Source organism: Ambystoma mexicanum, chromosome 9 (genome assembly GCF_040938575.1).
Source record: "Ambystoma mexicanum isolate Mex_15411 chromosome 9, UKY_AmexF1_1, whole genome shotgun sequence".
Taxonomy (NCBI): domain Eukaryota; kingdom Metazoa; phylum Chordata; class Amphibia; order Caudata; family Ambystomatidae; genus Ambystoma; species Ambystoma mexicanum.
Window position 1 is genome coordinate 1,300,641,039 of NC_090931.1, and position 21,687 is coordinate 1,300,662,725.

General features: G+C 46.1%; 1 protein-coding gene across 8 annotated transcripts in view; it reads right to left on the reverse strand.

Moving 5' to 3' along the window:
- Positions 1-21,687, reverse strand: part of KALRN (kalirin RhoGEF kinase) — a 1,827,638-nt gene that overhangs the window by 242,313 nt on the left and 1,563,638 nt on the right. For all 8 annotated transcript variants that reach the window (XM_069616662.1, XM_069616664.1, XM_069616661.1 and 5 more), the window contains one exon: positions 3,231-3,370. In XM_069616662.1, coding sequence (XP_069472763.1) covers positions 3,231-3,370 — 140 coding nt within the window. The remainder of the gene's footprint in view (positions 1-3,230; positions 3,371-21,687) is intronic.

Sequence of the window (21,687 nt, forward strand, 5' to 3'; positions counted from 1 at the left end):
AAATGTCATGTGGGTCGGTCACCAACATTTTGGAATAGCAGTCGGTTCACCTCTTGAAGCCTAAAATCCGGTGAGAGGGCATCGCGGCAGAGGAATTATGAAAAGAGTATGGGGCATAGTGACGTGGCATATATATACGATGCATGACATCACGTCGGAGCCAATGATCAAACGCCAAGCAACACGGATCGACGGCCGTGTCAAGGTCCACTACGCCCCATGTCAAAATAGTTTCCGAGCAGTGGAGCTGGATGAGGGCATCCTTTAGATGAGGAATGTGCAGAAGAAAAGCAATCCATTGAAAAAGGGATCCTTTGGCTACAGGACCACATAACGGATCATTGAGTTTGTACAAAATAATTACAACTTTTTCATTCAAGTAAGGATTGTGGTGCCCACTCCATTAGAGAATTAATTATGTTTGAATTTCCATACCATACCTAATCATAGCTTCTAATATTTGGCTGAGGTAAGGAGTATCAATGGGAAGCTGCATAATATGAAAGCGTTTCCTTAGCACCAGTAGAGCTTGTAAACTGAAATCTACATGAAAGGCTGCTATGCAGCCCCCGCACCGCCACATGGGTATCTACAGCACAGGAGACTTTCTTTTAAAGGTGGACAATTCACCTTTCAGATGCTCAATGTTTGTGGACTGTACACAGCAGAGGTGTACACTTCGACACTATATGACAGGTCTAAATTTGCCTGAATGGTCTTTAGAAAATTCACCTCGTCTCACAAATACTAGCAAAGTGTTTCGATTCATTATGAACGACTTGTTTGTAGTCATTTTTTCGAGAAATCAATGCATTTTGTCCAAAATGTTTAAACATTTCCAAAAACTGGATTGAAAGGGGTTCCAGTTTTTGTTCCAAAAGACCCCCCCCCCCCCGTTGAATAATTTTGTTGGGTCACAATATGTTCAGTTAGGCACTCCGCACAGTTTATTAAGCCAGAAAAAAATGAATGTGACTTCTATCACCCAGTTGATGAATTAGGACAGAAGCACACAAATATATTGATTGCAAAACATACCAGTTGTACAGCTGAAGTATAACCCCAGAGAAATACCCCCATTGGAAATGGTTATTACCTCTACCTTTTTGCTCCCTAAAAGTAATTTTACTCTTAAATGAAAACAAATATATGCAGTAAAACACTCCCGCTTCAGAATCTTAGCTGGCACCCTTCTCAAAGCCATACATTCAGTCCTGGTGTGCTGCCAACGATCTCTGCCTGAACGCCAGTAAGCCAGATTGTCCTAATTGGGACCCCTGCCTTCCCACTAGCTTGGCCCCCCCCTTGTCCCTGCGCCCTCACCTATCAATGAGGCAAAACATCTTGGCGTTGTCTTCGACTCCACTCTCTCCTTTTCTTCGCACATCTCAGAAATCTTCAAAAAGTCCCACTATCAACTGCACCTCCTCAGAGGTATTCGAACTGTTCTCACTGTCCCCTAGAGGCTCACCACCTCAAGAGCCCTTTTTTTCTAGGCTGGACTATTGTAACAGCCTCTTTTTCAGCCTTCCTACTTACAACTCATCCAAAACAGAACCAGAAGACTTCTCCTTGGCCTTAAGCCCAGGGACCGCATCGTTCTGCCGCTAAAATCCCATCCCTGTAGCTGCGAGGATCAAGTTCAAGACCCTCTGCATAGTGCACAAGGTTTCCTGGGGCCAGGACGCGCACAATCTACAACGCTCTCTTCCTAAATACTCTCCCTCTAGATTCCTCTGCTCGTCGTCCTCCAACTCTCTGCGGGTGAGCCGCTTTCACAAACAGAGATTTGGGGGTAGATCTTTATCTGCTGCAACTGCCTGCCTCTGGAACAGCCTCCCTGCCTCTCTCTGTTTTGAGCCGAAGCACCTTACGTTCCGGGAAACTCCTCAAGACCTTCCTCTTCTTTTTGTCCTTCTCTCGCCCACTACCCTGCTAACCTCTGTTCTTTTTTTCCCCACCCTCCTTCCTCTTTCTCCTCCCTAACACTGCCCAGTTTTTGCTGAATGGCTGCCTGGTTAACCTCCAGAGCCTTAAAGGTCCCAGCCGCCCACCCCCCCCGCAACCCCCCAGTCCTCTCCCGTCTCACCAGTCTTTTCACTTGCCTCCGGGCCACTGCACTATGTTCAGCACTAGTGCACTTTCTGCTTACGCTCTATGAGCGAGACAGTCTTCTCTGCACTGAACGCAGGGCCCTGTTGGACCAGACGCGTTTGTTCCCCCCGCCCCCTCGTCCTCGCACCTTGGTCTGTACGCTAGCATTAATTAAATGTACTAGGACTTGTAAGTTCATCTGTCCTGTCTAGACCCGCACACCTTATTCTGTTCCCCCTCCCTAGCTGGTTGAAACTGTAACACTTCATGCACTTGCACTAGGAGAAATGCTGTCAGGCCTAGTATGCTAGTTTTCTGTTAGATCATTCGGAAACTTCAGGCCTAAGAATGATTACTGTATTCCCCTGTTCCCTTCACGCCTTGAAGCGCTTTGAAGCACTCCATCTGTGTATAAGCGCTGTATAAATAAATTACAATTCATGTAATTATTTATTCAACTCTTATTGAATTGTTAGGCTGTGAATTCATAGTAAATATTTTTCTTTGCACCCAGTAATAATAAATGTGTTTTAACCTTTAAACACTCTCTTCCGATCAGCCAGTAATAACAACAGAGCCCCTTCCCTGTGGCATTCCCCATGATTTCTTGTAAGTATTTGTAAGTTCAATGGCTTTGTCTGTTTTTACAGAGTAAGAGTGGCTGAAATGCGCTCATTTGTGAGGATGGATTTGGGACACAGTGCATGTATAAAACAAGCACTTAGTACCCAGAGGTTTAGGGCTAGAAGTATCTTCCACGCTGATCACTTAATACAGAGAACCGTTGCCTAATGAAGTACATTTCTATGTCCCTTCTAAGTTGCTTTGGTTATTTTAGTGAAGAGTGTATGAAAAAGGAAAGGAGAGGGTGGGGAAAGATAGTTAGAGGATATCTTCCTTGCAGGGATGAAGTGCTACTTGGTAGGGCGTGGCAATTTGATTTCATATGTGGCACAACATAGCAGGCACGTGATCTGTGGTAAATGTGGCTTCCTCCATTTTAATACTCATGAAACACTTCTCATTATGTTGTTCCCTACCAGCATCCATGTGCTGAAATATTGACAATTTCTGTCAAAGAAGAAGAAAGTATACCTGCACATCACAGAAAATTAAGCTAGCAGCATCATACTCACTTCCTGCCACGAAGGGCCTTTGCTTTCTGCTCCTCCTCATGGTTTCTTGGTGGCGTTGATGGAGTCATCCCCTCATTCAAACAACCACCGCCAACCGAGTCCTTCAAAGCGCCTCGATAAGAGCCTCCTCCCTCCATGGTCTATCAAACAGAAATCAAAAACGATCACTTAGTAATAGAAAAGGAGCAAGTGTCAAGGGAGATCATGAACAGCATCAGTGATTTCTTCCAGTGCAGTGGCCATCTTTGAACGCTCTTTTTTAACAATGAACTTTATGAGAAAAGGCAATAGCACAACCGATCAATGAATAGCACGTCCTTAAATAGTATCAGGCGATAGGGGGTGCTTTTTCGATAGTCCTGAAAGAAATCTAGAACAGTGATGTCCCTCCTTTTCCACTGCAACATTTTAGGGACAATGAATACACCGTCTTCCAGTACTGTGCATGAGTGAGTGTTTGGCAATCTTCTTGCTAACTGATTGCACAAAAGCTGGGATAGGTTTGCTGCTCTATGATGAGTCTGAAAAGGTAGATTTGGGACCTGGTTTGAGCCAGACACCTGCCCTAATGGGTGTTTAAATAAAGAATACCTCGTTTATCCGCCATTTTATTTTAATGGAGGAGACATCGAGAATGTGCTTTTTCAAGTTTCTTATAAAAACACTTGAAATTGTGCCATAGAACAGAAAAAGAAAATGGAAATAAGTATTGAAAAGAAATAAACATGTTCAAAAACAAAGAAAAAATGAACTGTGTGCCTCTTAACCAATTAATAAAATCTATCTGATCCCCGAATCCTCTGCTGGCAAATAGGAGATGTCCCCCATTTGCTTCCATCTCTCCAGAACAATAGTGCATTAGAAGCGAATCCTAACAAATGGAATAAGATGGAGTCACCAATCTGCAGGGGGATCGGTTAGCTGTCAGAGATGGCACAATGCACAGAAGTTAAGAAGCTGCATGTGCAGCACAGAGATATGAAGCTCTACCTAGAGGGTGGCGGGAACACCCCTCAATTTAAAAGCACTCTCCGGTCATGGATATCCAATGCCCTTCAGTGGACTTGGATGTGAAATCAAGTCTTAAACCCCAAGCTAGCCTGTAGTTTGCAGAGTTTGTGACTCTGTTCGATTGATTCAAGTTCTAGGACAAAAAGGGACATATCCTCATATGGGACAACGCTTCTCTTCTAAGATGGTGGTTTGGTGGTGCAGTTGTTGGCCTGCTTTAATTCTAAAATAAGTTCAGTGGTCAAACGTAGCGAGGTGTAGCTGCCCTAGTCGGAGGGGGTCGGAAAACATTCACTCATTAGATGTTTTGGACTACAACTGCCATCAGCCTTAACCAGCATAATCAGTAGTGAGAGATCTTGGAAGTGGTAGTTCAAAACATCCAGAAGGATACAGACCTTGCATATCACAACATTGGGCAAGCTGTAAGAAGCGAGATTCTGAAGAGGTTGGGTTGGAGTGTTGTTTTTTGGTTTCCCTATTTTGTTTTAATCTGGAATTTTCCCTCTAAAAGTTTGGATTGCATCCCTTTCCAAGTATCCAGAGTAATTTATTTGACCAGGTGATGCCATGCTTGACCGTCATTGGCAGGCACTAATCATAAAGTAGAAACTTCAGCACCTAAAAGCAAGGAAAAGATGGGTGGATGCCAATGCTGGCCCAGCTGTCTAAAACGGCCATCACAAATAGCAAATAAACAATAACGCAGTAACTGGATTTGGAAAGCGCTTAACATGCACACAAAAATGAAGCAATGAGAAAAAGACATTTAGGGAAGACTTTTCCGTATTAGGAGGCGCAGATCCCTACCAACATGTAAATAAATAATAGAAGAATTCATATTGGGCAAGTGAATGCTTGCGTTATGAAAATATAATGCTTAACCCCCTATCCTAGTGAGACCCCCAGAACTTTTTGATGAACTTCTGGACCTTTTTCGTTCTATCCTGAATTATGGGCTCTGATTTTTAGAACTCTGTTCTTTATGTTTTACCCTTTCTATGGAATCTGTGTTACTCCATATCTTTTTAAGGCATCTGTGTTTAAGGTTTGCATCACACACCACCCTATGTGGTGTGCTAAGGGGAAACCTGGTATCCCCCTTCTCTCTGCTCCGTGACCATTTAGTCATAGAGACAACCCTATTGTTATGGCAGGTGGCAGTGGACATGTAATACCAAATATTGTGCTAGTTTCTACCGCAGACTGTATTGACAGTCTCGATTATGCACACTAGGATCACCTATGTTCTTACATGGTGGCTACTTTCTTTTTTCACCATTTCTATCGTGGTTGTTCTTGTTAGCCCTTCTTCTATCTTTCAGAGAGGGGGAGGTCAGAATGTGTGTTTTGCCTTTGGCAGGAGCCCCTTGGTGACCTCACCTAGGCTCAAGTGTGTCTGCAAGGACAGGAAGCAGGGGAGGAGTTTAACACTCCCCTACCATTTGTCTGCTACAGTGCCTGAATGGAACAGTTTCCACTGAAGGGCCGGCTGTTCTGATTGGACAGCCATCCACCCCTGTTTATAAAATGCTGAGAGTTTGCAGAAGATTGCGTGGGAAAACTGAATAAACTGTGAGGGTCCTGAGGCAGAAGGCAAGCCGACCACTGGAACAGGAAAACCAAAGCTGAAGATGACCAGAGATTCCTGCAGACCCTTCCAGTAGCCGTGAAGCGGCCATTGCGGGCTTGGCCCCATTTTCTAATCAACAGAGGAGCTCAGAAGAGGACGACTCCTTCCCGTTGGCTGGTGGGACCAACTAGCCTCGAGACAAATTACTCGAGCCATCTCCCAATGTGATGTGACCTTCCAGAGCTGCAGACTACAAATAGCAGGAGACCTCCAACCCATTTGCAGTGCAACGTCTTGGCATGGATGAATCTAGCCAGAAATTTGAGCCAGAGACACAATCCCACTCATCTAAGTGCAGGACTTCAGAATGGAAAGTGATCGACCGGGCGATGACCGTCCTTCGTTGGAGCTGATAAAAAGGCGCCAAAACAGCAGACATAACCAGGAGACCAAAGAAATCCTTGCTGAGGGTCCTCTCTTGCGACTGATGCTGTGACATCCCGTTCAGAGTCCTTCCTTTCATCACCAGACCGAGAAGTCCGGAGACTGGGTCCTTTGCTGTTGCACAGGTGAGAATCCAGCTGCGTTTTCATCACCAACCTTAAGCTACTGTGGGGCTAAAGGTAGAACTTACCTTAAGCCGAAGAGTCACTCCAGTGTTACTGGAGTGCCCGAGAAGGTTTTTGGGTGTCCTCCCATACCACTGGTCCAAACTTGACAGCATGTATCCTTTAGGGCGTCCTTCTCAGGGTCCCCCTAACTTGGTACAAAAGTATGCTGAGGAACCTGCTGCTACATACGACTTTGTTCCACACCTAGAATGACATTTTGATAGTTAGGGATATGTCTTTAAAATAAAAGCATTAGAAGCCTTGAAAAGTGTCACCATCAATTTGCTAAAGTATGTATAACCAACCATTTTCCTTCCTAAAGACTTTTTCTGATGTGATTTTGCTAACTAAATGCAATTACTGTTTATCTGTTAATCAATGCAAGTACGCAGTAGTACTCATAGTACAGTAGAACTGTCATTAGTGTAATTCTCTGTAACAATTGTAACCGTGAGCAACTACTATTGAAACAATCACCTTGTAAAAGTATTACTGTCAATTCCTGTGTGTAGGTTAATTGAAATAAGTATTTCTTTTACCATCTTTGTGCAAATAAAAATGAATGCATATTTTTAATATTAAGAGTTTCTATGGACGATTGTATTTACTGGTTTCAGCGTACTTGCCTACAGCTCACATTTTCCTCTTATGATGAGCATGGCTGCTCTCCCATTCTACCAAGAACATTTTGGTAGTACAGACTTATACTAAGAGTTGTGGACCTGTATGCCAAGGGATAGTTTTATAAGTCTTCCTTCCAGTGCACTTTAGGCAAAGTGCCCAACACCTACACTTGCATACCAGTGGCGCTTCTAGAATTCACTGATCTGATTATGCAATCAAATTTAGCTTAATGTCCTGATGAAGTGGCTCAATACAGGGAGAATAACGTGGGACCACCACATTCTTGGGTCGTTCCATTATCCAGTTTATAATTTTCCAGGGTTTCAGGTCAGTAATGTCTGCACAAATAGAGGTTCTGATGGAACATGATGCGAGTTCACAAAAAGTGCTTAGTATTGCTGATCGGCAGATGCTCACCCCCAAATACGGAAAATCACACCTTTGCAAAGGTGGAGAACTGGAAAAGGAACCCGATGCATTGCAGCACATCCCCGATTCACATATGGGAGCACTGCAAATCCATGTGGTTCCACATACTTATTTGATACTGTTTTCTGAGATCCCTGCCAGCTTGGAAAGCTCTTTGGGACTGTCAATATGGCACCCTGACCAAAGATAAGACCGAGAAACGAATCTCTCTTGGTTGATATGACTAAGTGGGTTGGTTATTGCACATTCAAACTTTTATTAAACCACCTTTCTAGGACTTCCTACTTTGAAAGCCCTGACAGGATATGTGTTTCTAAAGTTGTGTTAAAGATTAAAGTTTTGAAGTTTTGCAATCCTTGCAGGCAATTGGAGAGGATGTCATGCTTCTGAAACCTCAAATGAGAGATTATGTTCCATTATCTCCTATAGGGGACTTGCTGCTTATCCTTTACGTGTTACCTGTATTCAACGCAGGGTTTTTCTTACGAGACTTAAGCTGAATATTCTCCCAGTAAAGGCTGTCATTTGTAAGTGGATGAAGAACATTTCTGATGTTTTAAATAGTTGCTGCCTTTGAGGGAGTAGAGAGACTTTGACTCATCTTGTTTTATTCTGTCCTCTGTATAGTGATTTTAGGAAATGGCTTCTGGTGGGAGTACTCAGAGACTGGGCTGAGATACTATCGACCAACCATGTTTGGTTTTATTACCATCAACTTATGCGTCAGTCAATTCTGCATTAGCAAGCTTTTTGAGGAAAGTTTGGTTGAGGAGAGGCAAATTGATAATGGGAAAGCCCGATTAAGGACATTAATTTGCTTACACTACAATTTCTCGTTGCACTGTCCTTTTCTGTTAGCACCTGGTTTTAATTGTGATGCAAAACTTCTGGTTTGATGATGTTTGCTATTACTGATGCACTGCAGTTCTTATTGTGTGTTTTTTTGAATATGGATGCACATTTTTCGGTTTTATGATCTTGTTATTATTGATGTATTGCAGTTTTTATTATGTGTTTTAGGATACACACCTGAAATAATTTTGATGGCTGATTTTCTCTACAGCGCTGTAGTCTCTGGCTCACACTGTCTCCAATCCATTTGGTCCAAGAATGCACTTGAAACCCCCCGCCCCTCCTCCACATACTGCACCAGGGCTCCCAAAACCACTAATCAACCGCCAGTCCCTTAACCAACCTTTGACCCCACCACCAGCCAACCAACCAAACAAAGTACGGTAAAACACAATGTTAACCAATGGGAAACCGAGTGGCCCATTAAATTGCACTGAGATGAAGATCAGTTTTACAATGCAAGCCAAAGGCCCAGGAACAAGAAATAGGGCATTTAAAAATAGGCAGATAACACTTGGCGTCTCCAAGCAATGGTGACCATGAGTTTCGAGATTACAAGATAGTTGTAAAGCTTAATCTCGTTTGCTCGCAGGAATGGACCACTATCTAGCCCTCTAATGCCTTTTCGGGTTTTATAAAAAGTGGCCAAAGCACATTTTCGAAACTTTAAGAAAAGGCATCTCTTCAGAGTAAATTATGATGGCCGATGAGTTTTCTTGGAATGAAAGGTTTACGAACTATTGACATGAAGACTTGGTAGTGTATCATTTTCATCACTCTTAATTTGCGTCCCAGAAATTTGCCCTAACAGAATTTGGCTTCCTTCTGTGACCTTGCATGCATTTTATTTTTGCAAATATTTAAGAGCTTCTAGATAATGCTTTCCAAAGAGCTTCCTTATGTTTAAGCAGTTTCAACCAATGTTGCAACTAGAGTTTAGAAACGCTATATATCCATTCTTAGACTGCATGTAGAAATGAGTCAATATGCATTATAATTTTCATAAATCTATAAAAACTACAATCCAGATGCGAGTGATTCTCTATTAAACTGCAAGGTTATTTCTTCTAGTGTAGGATCCACGGTGATGAGTACCATATTCCGCTCTCTGAGGGCCATTGTTCTCACTTACACTACCCTTTTGTTTCACAACATTGCACTCGTTTCTACGAAATTACTCTTCACTGCAGAACATGCAAATTGCTTCCTTGATGCACCTTCCAATTAAAGCCGGTATCGTACAAGGCAAGCACGCAGAGAGGATCATTATTGTCAGTACATGACTACACTGGACAAATGTCAGGAAAAGATCTACTGTGCCGTACTTGGTAGCCTAATGCTCATACAGAGTTATTCTTTCACTGGCATATCCCCGAGACCAGAACGCAGTCAATTTGTTTCACCGCTACTCACGGACGATTGCACGAAAATGTGTAATGGAAAATAAGACAGATATGCTACAGCCATACGGCCCATTATCTTGGACATTTTCCATTGTTATTTTATTGGGTCTTATCTAGAATGGCTTCTTCCATTTGCATGACCCCTTGGCACTTTGTGTCCTGAAAGAGATGGGAATAGATGGGGCTCCAGATAAGATGTTCAAGTGGGAGCATTTTACTCTCTATTCTTTAAAGTTGGGAGTAAACATTTTTTTTTTGAACGGATTGAAAATGTAAGTCCCATGCCCAAAGAAAGTATTTTGTAAGCGAGAAATATTTTCTAATAACTATTTCTTTGCACCTAGTTGTTCATGCACATTAAAAGATACATGGTTACCTCTTCCTATCAGGCCGTAAGAATAGTAGAATACTAGTGGTACCACTAGTCCAAACATATCCATGGAGCGGTGTGAAGAAAATCAGGAGAACTGGCTCCTATGTGCTCATTTCCTATTGTTTGTTGGGAGTATTTTTTAAAATTTGCATTTATATAGTGCTACGAACCCTCGGGTATCTGAGTGTTACTTATTTTTACCCACGGTGTGTGGTGTTCATTTATCGAGATGGAAAGGATGAAAGGCTGAGTTGGACGAACACTCGGCTCGCTGTGCTATCTGGCCGACAGCTATTTTTACTACAGGTTTCTATTTTTTGGCCGCATTTGCCCATTTTTAAAGGAGCAAAAGTGACTGATACACCTTATCTGTAGGGGGTTAGTGTGGTAGCAGGTGGTCAGCATGGCCGTCCTTGCTAAAATGCTGCTGTGATGCAAATGGGAGCAAGCTTTGTGGGGTGCGGTGATGTGCGTGTTGGCGTGAGACCTCTGGGTGCTCCAATGGCTTCATAGAATAAGCAACATCGCAGCATCTCCCTAGCCTTTGGTAGCACAATCGTGGGGATGTTGTTGGCTTTTTTTTTTTTTTAAGTGTTTTCTGACCGTCAGGTGGAGGGTGCTGGGTTCACTAGGATACCTGATAAAATTCAAACGTCGAGAAGTGCGAGGCAGAGGGTGCTAGAGAAGGGGGGTTGTACGGTACTTGCGTGGATACTAGATTTAAAAGTTCAAATACAAACTAGACCAGCAATTCTTAGTTGATTTATTGATTCCTGGAAGATGCTTCAAAGCATGAAATGTCATTCAGAAAGTTCACCTACAGATACAAGACCACATGTAAATTACAAACATCGCCCACGAGCAAGCTAAAATTCAACATATAACGTTAAGCAAGCTCGGTATGCCATGGTAATCATCTGACCTTATACCCTATGGAGCCATAAGAGCCAATTACCTAAATTGTCTAGTAAGGAGATTATTTTAGATGCTGTATGGGCACACAGTTGATTCAGATAGGAAGATTGAAGCAAAATTAATGAAAAAAGGGGCAACACAGATGAAAAGAAAGAACAGATCCAACCTGCACAGCAAGCCAGAAGATGATCCAGTGGTGAGGGAACAACAGTCCACAGCACGTGGCAATCAATGTCAGCAAGTCAGGAATGGATGGACACAAGCCACTGGAGTGGGGGGCGGTGTAGGCTGCCATGGTGTTGGATGGCGCGTTCTGTGCTGCGGTCTCTGAGAGCTGTGTCTGGGGGTGCTCCCCACAGGGCCATTGGGGTGGGAGCTGCTGCTGTACTTCTGACCCTAGAGTATCCAGTGAAACACTTGTGTATAGGCGTGTCATAAATGCCATATCATAGCTAGAATATCCAGGGACATGTCCCTAGGGCACTGCTGGGCTACCACAGGAGCTGGCCCTGATGAAGGACTAGTGTGCCTCGCTGGGACTGATGGCTGGGCCGGCTCCACAAGGGGGGGGCCTCTTCACCGATCAGGCTGCCCCTCCCTTGTCTGAGCAGAAGCCTTCCTGCAAGGATTCCTCATCTGAGTTTTAATAGATTGCCATGACTGGACCCCTTGTCACTTCCCTTAGACCCACCGTAGGCTTGGGGAGAAAATCTGTCGGCGGCAACAGCTCTCAGGAAAGAGGAAAGGGCTGGTGCCTTCACAGACTGTGTAGTCATGGTCGAGGCAGTCTTAGTCATTGATGGAGCGGTTGTAGTCATGGGCTGGGGAGACAGTGTAACCCTCAATGACGATTTCTTCATCGACTTTGCCGCGGTCGTTGGCAGGGTTGCAGAAACGGTGATGGATGGGGTAGCTGTCGACAGGGTCCTGGACATTGTGCCTGTGGTAGACGACGGTCCCGCCGATGGGGGCCACTGCTTTTGAGGCGCTGATGGAGCTGCCACTGGTGAAGTCGTGGATGGAGGCGTCGACGAGGGCCTTGCAGTGCCTTCCTTGCCAGAAGGTTCCCCTGGTCTATCCTTCGACGAAGAACCATGATTGGGAGAGAGGGACGATCTCTCCGAAGATGCATCACTCACCAGCAGGCTTACCGCGGACAGCGAAAGTCAAGGAGACCCCGTGTGCTCCGAACTTGCACCTGCCTCAGTGGCGGCCCGAGTCGGGTCTGCAGACGGTGGACATCCTGTGGAGGAACATCCTAAGCGGATCTCGACCTCTTCCCCTAGGGAGATCGCTCCAAAGGTCATCTGGATGTGGGGGGGGCCTATGTGTGCCAGGTTGCCGCACCTGTGGCCCCTTCCTTCAGCCACACTAGTAACCTCCGGTACCGGTCCCGCTTCGTCTTGGCGGGGAAACCTCGGCAGGTGTTGCATCAATCTTCATCATGGTCAGGATGCAGACAATAGAGACACCTCGTGTGCCAGTCTTCCACGTAGATGTTGCTCAAGCCACATCTGGAGCAGAGCCTGAACAGACTCCTCTTGCCTTCCTCTGACATGGTGAGGCACGAAGTAGGCATCAACTAGGCCTTCTGAACTGGAGAATCATAGATCCGACAAAGAAGCGGTCGAGCTTCACCGGCAACCGAGCACTGCTGCCTGTACTGAGCAACGGTCAGCGAATGAGAGAGGTTTGGAAGAAATGAGAACAATTTGTCTGTAGAAAATCACTGAATCGTGTATAAAAATCTGAAGATGGCCACCAGGGGGAGGGAGGAGACGGTCGTCATTGGACAGGTACAGTATGACCTAGACTCCAGTGATTGGTTAACGGGAGAAAGGCAGTTTTCAAGCTTGTAAAGCAAGACAGCTTTCTTTTTACCAAGGATTCCCGGCCTGACGACTGGGAATATTCATGAGCATTTGAATCCATGCCAGTTCCCATGCTGGAGAATGTAAACTATACCAATGAGGATGTACCAATTTTCTGTTTACATGCAAGAAGCTGCACCACTTGGGATGTGACTACTTAAGACAAGTATTAAGGGCTGGTGAGGTTTTTCCTATCAGAGCGGCCATGGCCCTCTGCAGAAGTACCAAAACGTTTCAAGTTGTTTACGTAACAGCTCGCGTTATCCACAGGGCATGGCTGTGTAGAATGAAGTCATTGAAACAGGTAAACAATAGTTAAAACCGTGCCCTGCTGGTGTGTCTTGAATATTGCTCTTTATGCTTTTAGTAATGAGTTTGCAAATATATCAACAAGTGACAGTTTGTAATCGCCCCCCACTTCTATGAACATTTTAGCAAGTTTGATTGGATTTTCCTTAATGCTTTTATTATTCTATCTTTACTTTTATACACCTAATATTGATAGATTGCTTAATTGTTGATCAAATAACTGTCATGTGTATGTGCTTTGTGGTGAATACCGAATAAAAGCATCTTGACTATTATAAAGTAGATTAAACACATTTTTTGAACTGATATTTGAGAAAATAGTTTCAATAATTACACACATTATCTATTCCAAGGACTGCATTTCATGTTTTCAGTGTGAATCATCAAAATAAATATATAGAAGCATACATTCTGGGAGGAAACTCACAATTGAAAAGTTTTAAATAAGGTTTGTAGTTGGTGTATGGTATGGTAATGTTTATTTGTAAAGCACCTATACACAAGGAAAGTGTTTCAAAGCGCTCAAGGAAAGAGGGAACAAGGGGGTAAAAACAACAGTCATTGAGAGCCCTTGAATTTCTGAACGATGCACGTCTGCACAGGCAGGGTACGTGCGATACAATTAACAGTGCGGACAATAGCAAATAGGTCTGACCACGATTCTGCAGTTTATCCAAGTGCATTGAGGTACAACTGTGCAAGGGGGGTAGGGGGCAGATGATCTTCAAGGCATGGTATGTTCAGATTGTGCAAGTGCACAGATGGTACAGGAGAGGGGAGGACACGTGCAGGGAGGGAGAATCCAAGTGCGCCCAATCAGTCAGTGCTGAGAGATGCCATTCTCATGGGTCACTGACCAAGTGCAGTATCAATGAGGCCAGTGCAGGCCCGGAGGCAAGTGCGAGAGGACTGGTGAGGGTGCCAGGGACCTGTGAGAGACTGAGGTACAGCCGGCAAGCTATGTGGAAAAGGAGGGAGAGAGAGAGATCAGATAGGTTTCATTTCCACAGTGGGTGTGTCTGCCACATATGTTTCTCTGGTGGGGCAGACTGACACCACATGACAAGACGTGAAGGTTCAAACCGAGTGTATTCACAAATAGAAAGTCAGGAGAATAACCGCAAATATGGACCAGGGGTTTATCTATAAGAAACCTGTATTTGCCTCCTTGGGACTCAACTAATTCGACAGTGGCAAGAAAGATGGCTTCAATATTAATGTGTTGGGGTCTTCCTGTCACAGGGATATTAATATCCCCAGCTCTTTTAAACAAAGTCTCGGGGGGTGGGAGAAAAGCCTCTTTCTTATGTGACAGCCACGGAGAGTGCCCAGAGTCTTTGTCACAGACCCTCTTCAGAGGGATATATAGAACCCTCCTTGCTCACTGCAATGCAGCTAGGCGGACAGTGCCTGTTCACCGCTCCTCATCCGGGGATATAGCACTACATTTCACTATTAAGGAATAGGGTGCCCTTTCCACTACAAAGATATGTGGTGCCCTTCTCATCCTTAAGAGATATAGTGCACTCCCCGCCATTATGCATATCCAGACTCTCTTTCTTGTAAGGGATAAAGTGCTCATTCCACTATAAGGGATATGGCAGTGATGGCACATGTATGGGAGGCTGTGTCCTCCCAATACTCTGGCATTTGGCGCCCTTCTCACCTTTAAGGGATAAAGTGCCCTTTCGACTATAAGACGTCTCTCAGGCCATTGCATACGGGATATTGTGCCCTTCTCACTATTAAGACTAGCTAGACTGTCTTTCTTTCTTGTTAGGGATATAGTGTCCTTCCCACGACAGGGACGCTCTAGCCCCTATAGGTACCATAAGGGGTACAGTGCCCTTCTCACCCATAAATAGGGGCTACTGTGCCCTTCCCAAAATTAACAAGGGAGACAAAACTTTTTCACCACAGTAGGCAGGGTAGCCCTTGTCAAGATTCCTAAGTGTGCCAACTCCTAGGACCTTCCTTGATCTTTTTCCACCGCAAATAGCACGCTTTGATCTGCAGTCACAGGAAGCTTTCCGGCTATCCTCTTCTCAGGCTCTATTATTATTATTATTTAATTTGTTGTACTGCGCAGCATGCCCCGAAGGCCTCCGTGCACGCAAAGAGACGGATAAGAAACAAACATAAGCAATACTAGGTCAAGGAATAGTGGGCAGAGAGGGATAAAAGGTTTATTCCTCTGAATTAAAGAGGTGTGTTTTCATTAACTTTTTAAAATTGGCAAATATTGCTTATACTTTGAGGGATCAGGTTCCAGAGAGAGGGGGCACATACATTGAAACATGTGCCCCCAAAAGGTCTTTAGCTTATGCCTTGGTTCAACCAGCTTGTTTGTGCAATTAGAGCACAGGGTTCTCAGTATGTGCTCTTTGAGGTATTCTGGCGCTTTCCCTGATACACGTTTGTGAGTGATGGTCAGAATTGTATGTGTAATGCGATGACAGACAGGGAGCCAGTGCAGAGATCTCTTGGCCTCGGTAATGTGATCTCTGTTATTTATTTTGCATACAGCTGCGACAGCTCCATTTTGAGTCACCTGGAGAGTTCCAATATTGTTTGTTGTAGTCTAAGCAAGTGTTTAGTAGTGCTGAAGTCAGGGATGACAAATTGGAAGTGGTAAGGTATGGTTTAATTTGCCATAACAGTTTGCTTACATAAGCGCAGGATGCCTTCACCTGTAAGATGTGCTTCTGCATGTCAAGCCCAGAATCAAGGAGAAGATCAAGTGTCTTCACTTGGGAGCTAATTCGGATGGAACAGGTAGCACTTTTCCAGTGACTATATTTCACATCCATCTTCTTTAGCCGTTGAGCTGAACCAACAAACATGAGGTCCGTTTTCTCATTGTTAAGGGTGAGCGTGTTTATGCCCATCCAATTTTGGATAAGGTTGTAAATTCTGTTCAGATTGATTGTATCTACCTCATATTTGCCAGTAAATTCCAAGACAAGCCGAGTATCATCAGCATAATTAGTGTATTTTATGTCCATGCCATCAAGTAGATCGAAAAGAGGCTGTGTATACACATTGAAGAGAGTGGGCGATAAGCACGCTTCTTATGGGACGCCACACACCAGTGTCTCGGATTGTGATTGGAAGCCCCCCGCTGACCACGCTAGCTAGGTTCGGGCCCAGGAAGGATGCCATGGAGGCAATTGTATGATCAGAGCAGTTACTAAGTGTGCGCAGCACGGAGTGGTCAACTAAATCAAAAGCTGCTGAGAGGTCTAGCAACATGTGAAGGGCGATTTTACCTGCCCAGCAGCTGTCTCAAGGATCACACCTTTCCCTGGTTCTCTCTCCTTAGCTTAGGTGGCTTTCACATTTCCTCTGCTCTCCTCATCTGTCCAACTCCCACACTTAACCTCTGATGTGCAGGGTCTTCTATAGGCCTGCTCGAATGATAGAGCTCGAGATGGAATATTGGACATATAACATGGGTGTAACTCTCTCTTCCAAGTCTGAGGCTACATCACTAAAATAGGCAAATGGCAATATAGGCTTGGAGGGGAGGCTCTGCAGCCCCCACACACCACCCTGCAATGCTTGCAGGTTACCTATGGATCTGGCTAGAGTGGCATGGTAGGGCAGCTTTCCTGAGCTGCTGAGTCCCCTCCTGGCCTTGGGGCAAAGGCAGAGGTTTGACTATGTCTCACTTAACACACCACCCTATTGCCGTCGGTGTTGTAATATTATTGTTAAAGCTGGAACGGTAGCTCAATAAACTTGGCATGTGCTGCTAAACTATGTGAAACCGGTTTGAGACAGGTTTTATCGCTGGCACACAGTTTCTTCAGCATTCAATTACAAAATGAGTTGCAACTGTTATTTACAGTGCTAGAAAAGATAAAAGCTGTGCTAGGCCTCCATTTCCATTTTATTTTCACTCACCCATTTAGGGACATCCTTTATTACCTAACCAAAAGAAGTGCCTAAACAGAGAAGAAGTTGTTTTCTGATTCGTTTCACATACCCCTGCTTCTCGCCCATGCGTCTCCTTGCATCTTCTGTTCCACAGCGGCACTTTGAAGCTTCCTTGTGACGGGGCAAGTAACCTGGCTCTGCCAAAGAAGGGCGGGGGGATGGGGGTCAGGTGAGCTCTCATCCTGGGGTGGGAGACCTACCACAGAGGAATCCAGAGTCAGTCCTGCCCCTGAGGTGCATGGTGGAAGCAGAGTGACCCAATTCCTGCCCCACCCCTTCTGCCAGCATGTATGTTTGCAGACCTTTATTGCCAGCATTGCCTCTTGCTTCAGATACTGGACACTGTTGGACTCTATTTGCGAGATGCCACAGAGTGATGCTGAGAAACCCCAGAGACGGCCAAGTGAGACCAGCGCCCCACAGTCAGAGAGTAGTCGAAGAGAACCGCCACGGCCCCACAGAGACCAGCGTGCCGCAGTGCACCACCCTGAGAGACACAGTCACTGAGCACCAGAGCAGCCGTGAAAGCCATGTCACGAGGATAACTAGGTCTGGCGGTCAGCTCACGCCATGAACACTAGGTCCCCTAGACCAGAGATGTACAGGGGAAACTGACCTTCCCCAGAACTGACAGAGACGGACAAAGGGAACGGGGCTCAAAGCATGAACTGGGACATTCAACTTCTAATGCCATCATGTTTGCGGAGCAGCTAGCCTGGGCAGAGAAAGCAGGAGAGGCTCAGCACACTGCTCAAGACCTTTCCCTGCACATGCATGCCTTGGGAGGGGGAGAAAGGGCCTGATTGGTTAGGAGAAAGTGGCCAAATCTCACAGGGGGCGGGATACTTAAGCAGGGTCCAGGAAGTTTGCGTTTTTAGTGTAAGGTCAGAGGAGTGGCGGCTTGTGGAGCAGGTGAGGTTTTGCCTTAGAAGTGATAGTGGTTCTGCAATTTGAGGATCTGTGCGACAAGTGAGTAAAGAAGATAGTGTAAGGAGGGAATGTGAAGTGAATGGGCCCGAGTGAAAGGAGGGTGTCTCAGTAATAGCATTGAGAGGAGTAGAGTAGTAGTGGTGAGAGGAGTAGAGCAGTAGTGGTGGTTGGGGGAGGAGAGTAGTGGAATGGTGGAGGAGTAGTAGCAGAGGTAGAAAAAAGGGAGCGGAGAAGAGAAAAGGGAGGCGACATAACATCCAAGGGTGAAGGTGAGGAATAGAATGAGTGAAACATCTCAGGGACGGAAGACTGGTGAGAGGGCAAACTGGACAGGGTGGCACAAAGAGTAGAAGAGAGGAGTGGGTGCCAATGAACCAGCCCAAAGCGAACAGTGAGTGTAAGGCACTATCCAAGTTCAAGCTGGAATCCTAATCCGAGCAGTGGGGAGAGTTGGGAAGTCCCAGAGGGGGGTTAGCTAGCCTGCCTTTAAGGGTCACCAATTGAAGAAGATAGAGTTTGGAGTGTAGAGGTCCATATCCAGTACTAACCAGGGCTTTGGGTGCCCGAGTTAAGGAGGGTTCCTGGCAAGAGAGAGGGACAGCCCTAGGCACAACAAACAAAATAAAAACCCTTGCAATGTCTCAAACAAGTGCCTTCCTTGCCATCTGTGACACGTCACACTTAACGAGCAGTGATGTCTATGGCATACCATTCAGGGGTGCATCAAAACCCACATTTCGGGGGAAGGGGAGATGGTGATAGCAGAAAATGGGCTGGGCCAACTTGGAGGCTCCACCCCCCTCTGTTCTACCCCATGGGTTGTCTGGCGTGGGGGCCAAAATATCAAATGGTAGCGGCCCAGCATTACACCCAAGCGCGCGCGCACACACCCACACACAACTGCGCATCCACTCACTCATTTAAACATCCCATGCACCACTTGCTCATTCACATGCGCAACCAGCTCCCACACATCATACACTCATTCACACACACTCAGACATGCATACATTACATACACACCCCTTGCACACATGCATACATAATGAGCTAACATGCAACCCCTTATAACACTGCTAGTTTCGGAAAAGGCTAACCTCGCCTCTCTGCCTGACAAAAAGCAAGTGTGTACACCAGCCGCTTCCCCATGGATGCACAAGAACACATAACGTGGTTATATGTTGGCCCGCATCCGCGGGGAGGGGGCGGATGAGTACATTTGATTTGTGTTAGGCAGAGAGGCGCGAGAAGCCATTCTTGAAACCAGCAGCTTTACAGTTTTGCTGTTTGCGCAAACACATGTGCGTGCACAAACCCATTAACACTTTAAAGCCGGCAGTTTCAGAAAAGGCTTCTCTGCCCTCTCTCGCTATCAGGAAGCTATATGCGGAAGCCCCTCAGCTCACGTGTCGGGGGTGTTGGGGGGTTGAAGCTCGTTTCGCTCAATGACGCTACGCGCCTGATACCCCCCCACCCCCCCACACTCTTTGTTTGCCCTCCGAGCCTCCCTCTGCCGTTTCGTCGCATCGCCTTGGAGCAGCCCCAGTGCCACAAAAGCGATACTCGAGTCAATGAAATTGCATCACTCGAAAGGAACAGCAGCATTGGGGCGTCATTTGGTAGTTTTCCTGAAAATCCACTAAGCGTTTGTCATTTTTTGTGCATGCATATTTATATTGTGACGGATGAGGATTTAAGCCGTCGCAACAGAATTAACATTTCGTTTTAAAAACCAACCTCCGGATCATTGGGTATGGTTGAGCGCATGACTCCCACTAGATTGAAATCTTTCAGAAGAAGCGAAATCCCATCGCATTGTGTACAAAATAATAACAGTCATTTGGCAAAAGAACTGCGCCTGCGTGTTCCCAGATATCACCCCCTCCCATCCTTCCCTGCGGCCCTTCGCACTGCAGTCGCAAAGGGAGGGTGGTTACGCGAGGACTGCAGCGGAGCGGTTCCTAAGTGTGGAAACTCCAGTTCGTCCTGAGGTTTTCCGCCTAAGTAGGGTCACTTTTTGCATGCAGGAAACCCCTGGGAAAGAAGTGGACGGTGGACGGTGGCGCCTTGTCACCTTGACGGGCTCCCCCCGCGGCCCAGGTGCCATGCCTGGAATGCGGTCAGGCCCGCTCGCCTGCTTACTGGATGGCGTGCCGTTGTTCACTGCGCCGGGTTCTTTAACCCCTGCAGCGCCGCCGCGAGCAGTTTCTTTCAGCCCCTGGGTTGGAGAAAAGCCAACAATGCACTAAATTCTCCCTGGCGGACTAGGGGAAGGCCACCACCGGCATTTACAGGTTCCGAGAATTTCAGAAATCCTTTTTAGATACCAAGGAGCAGCGCCCAGAGAACATGCCGGCAAGATTCTGTTTCCGGAAGGGGGGGACTTGCAGAAGCAACATGAAATGGGGGAGTCAAGTAGCCACGTTTGCCACTTTAGAAGCATGCGACCTAGGCCCTGATCCAAGCTTAACCCCACTAAAATAACCCGGTGTCATCCTGGACACACCCTTTCATTTGCCTGCTCCTATGTCCCCATATCTGCCAAAGTGGGAGGCACGCCACTTAGGAGCCAGCTGAATGTTGTACTAGAAACACGGGATGGTGGTGTGTTGTGGCTCACAAGCATATATTTAAATGATGCCTTGGGCAAGATGCTTTCTTCTGCCAGGGTGACCTAGCTAGGATGAAGCACCATCCAGAGAGGCAGGGAAAGGAACAACAATGATGCTTAGGGAAAGATGCTTCTGCCAGGGTGAACTAGCTAGGACGAAGCAGTCTCCAGAAAGGCAGGGAAAGGAACAGCAATGATGCCTTGAGCAAGATGCTTTCTTCTGCCAGGGTGACCTAGCTAGGATGAAGCAGCATCCAGAGAGGAGGGAAAGGAACAGCAATGATGCTTGGGGCAAGATGCTTTCTTCTGCCAGGGTGAACTAGCTAGGATAAAGCAGCATCCAGAGAGGCAGGGAAAGGAACAGCAATGATGCCTAGGGCAAGATGCTTTCTTCTGCCAGGGTGACCCTGCTAGGATGAAGCAGCATCCAGAGAGGCAAGGAAAGGAACAGCAATGATGCTTAGGGAAAGATGCTTTCTTCTGCCAGGATGACCTAGCTAGGATGAGGCAGTCGCCAGAGAGGCAGGGAAAGGAACAGCAATGATGCCTTGGGCAAGATGCTTTCTTCTGCCAGGGTGACCTAGCTAGGATGAAGCAGCATCCAGAGAGGCAGGGAAAGGAACAGTAATGATGCTTGGGGCAAGATGCTTCTACCAGGGTGAACTAGCTAGGATAAAGCAGCATCCAGAGAAGCAGGGAAAGGAACAGCAATGATGCCTGGGGCAAGATGCTTTCTTCTGCCAGGGTGACCTAGCTAGGATGAAGCAGCATCCAGAGAGGCAAGGAAAGGAACAGCAATGATGCCTAGGGCAAGATGCTTTCTTCTGCCAGGGTGACCTAGCTAGGATGAAGCAGCATCCAGAGAGGCAAGGAAAGGAACAGCAATGATGCTTAGGGAAAGATGCTTCTGCCAGGGTGAACTAGCTAGGACGAAGCAGTCTCCAGAAAGGCAGGGAAAGGAACAGCAATGATGCCTAGGGCAAGATGCTTTCTTCTGCCAGGGTGA